This window comes from Corvus brachyrhynchos, unplaced genomic scaffold (genome assembly GCF_000691975.1).
Source record: "Corvus brachyrhynchos isolate BGI_N302 unplaced genomic scaffold, ASM69197v1 scaffold10, whole genome shotgun sequence".
NCBI lineage: Eukaryota > Metazoa > Chordata > Aves > Passeriformes > Corvidae > Corvus > Corvus brachyrhynchos.
This window is the reverse complement of record NW_008236180.1, coordinates 1913553-1915022: the sequence shown is the minus strand read 5'-3', so window position 1 is coordinate 1915022 and position 1470 is coordinate 1913553. Positions and strand designations below refer to the sequence as shown.

Below are 1470 nucleotides of genomic sequence, written 5' to 3'. Positions count from 1 at the left end.
CCCCAGTCTGTGGGTCTTAATACCTGAAGGAAGGGTAATACTGGTCCTATAAAGCATGCTAAAAAAGAAGCTAAAAAAAACCCCCAAACTGGCAGTGTATGAATTAAAACCACTGAAACAAGCAAATGCTGGTTTGGTCACCATAAAAAGTACAGTGAGCAGAGCCCATGGCCTCCCTTTTCCTTTGGTTAACCACAGCAGCAACTCCCCCAAAGAATGCAGGTTTCTCCTGCTGCAGACAAATCTCTAAGGCCTGTTGGAAATTCCATAAAAGGTTTGCTTTCCACTTTTCCAGTAATAGTACCAAGGGGAGGATAGGAGATGGTCACACTCCTTTACGAAATAAAATCAAAGGCGCAAGCATCCAAAACCACAAGCCTGAGTCTTACAACCTGAGGTCAAAGTGATTTCAAAGAAGCTGAATGACACCAAGTGTCTCACAAGAAGAGCTCTAATCACCAAGCAATCTAGGGATTCTTCTCCAATGAAGTAAAAAGAGGATTTTGAAAACAAAGCAGAATTAAGTGTTCTGTCTCTTAAGCACAGGCAGATACGCTCTAGGTACATTTACCACATTATCTATTCCAAGCTTAAATTATAATGCTGAAACTAAACTGTTTGTCCAGCTTAAATAACCAACATCAGCTGAGATGCAAAGAAGTGTTTTTATTGCAAGCACAGTGAGTAGGGAGTGGGTTGCATATTCACATGATGTGCCTGAGGGCAGATTTAAACCAGCTACCCTTCTGGTTTTAGTGCTCATTGCTGTCAGGTGTACATCATTTCTGCCATGTGAGACATTTTCTTTGGAATATACAAGTAATACTCCATGTATCCCGAAAGATCTTCAATAGTCACATCATCCACAAAGGCCCTGGCTTGCTCAGAGCAAGAGCGTGGAGAACTTGAGGGAGTTCTTGAGGGCAAAGGCTGTGAGTGATCCTCAGAAACCGTTCTATCAGGTGCCAGCGGGAGGGTGTTCTGCAAGCCAGAGAATTTGTACACTTCCATATCTTGCCACAGTTTGCACTGACAGGCTTTATCTGCACACACACATGGCTTACTCGTGTTCAGCTTGGACATAGACTGGAAGTCAGAAAGCTCCGTAGTCTTTAGGCTTGCTCTGGATACTGGAGAAGCTGCAGCTGGAGAGTTCTCCTGTGTGTTCTCTGATGTCAACTGTGCAACAGAAACTCCCAAAGGCTCAGCAGCTCCCTTCTGGCAAACGTCCGGAGCGACGCTGCAGTGTTCATGTGCACAAGCTTCCTTTGGGACTGGCATCCCAAACCCACTGCTGTCCTCCTGGGCATCAGCCTGGCTCTTCTGCACCAGCTGGCTGCATGTGGAATGTGATTTTGTGCTGCAATGGATAAACTTTGGAGGATGAAGAATTGGAGACTTGGAACGCCTGCGACGCTGGGTTCTCACAACTCCTCTCAAAGGCTTCTTCACAGACCTGCCAGGGAAAGA

At 45.6% G+C, this 1470-nt stretch overlaps 1 protein-coding gene across 2 annotated transcripts in view; it reads right to left on the bottom strand.

Moving 5' to 3' along the window:
- Positions 1-646: 646 nt before the first annotated feature.
- LOC103615804 (oxidative stress-responsive serine-rich protein 1) overlaps positions 647-1470 on the bottom strand; it is a 5619-nt gene continuing 4795 nt past the window's right edge. For both annotated transcript variants that reach the window (XM_017733052.1, XM_008633904.2), the window contains exon 4: positions 647-1456. In XM_017733052.1, coding sequence (XP_017588541.1) covers positions 769-1456 — 688 coding nt within the window. In that variant the 3' untranslated portion in view covers positions 647-768. The remainder of the gene's footprint in view (positions 1457-1470) is intronic.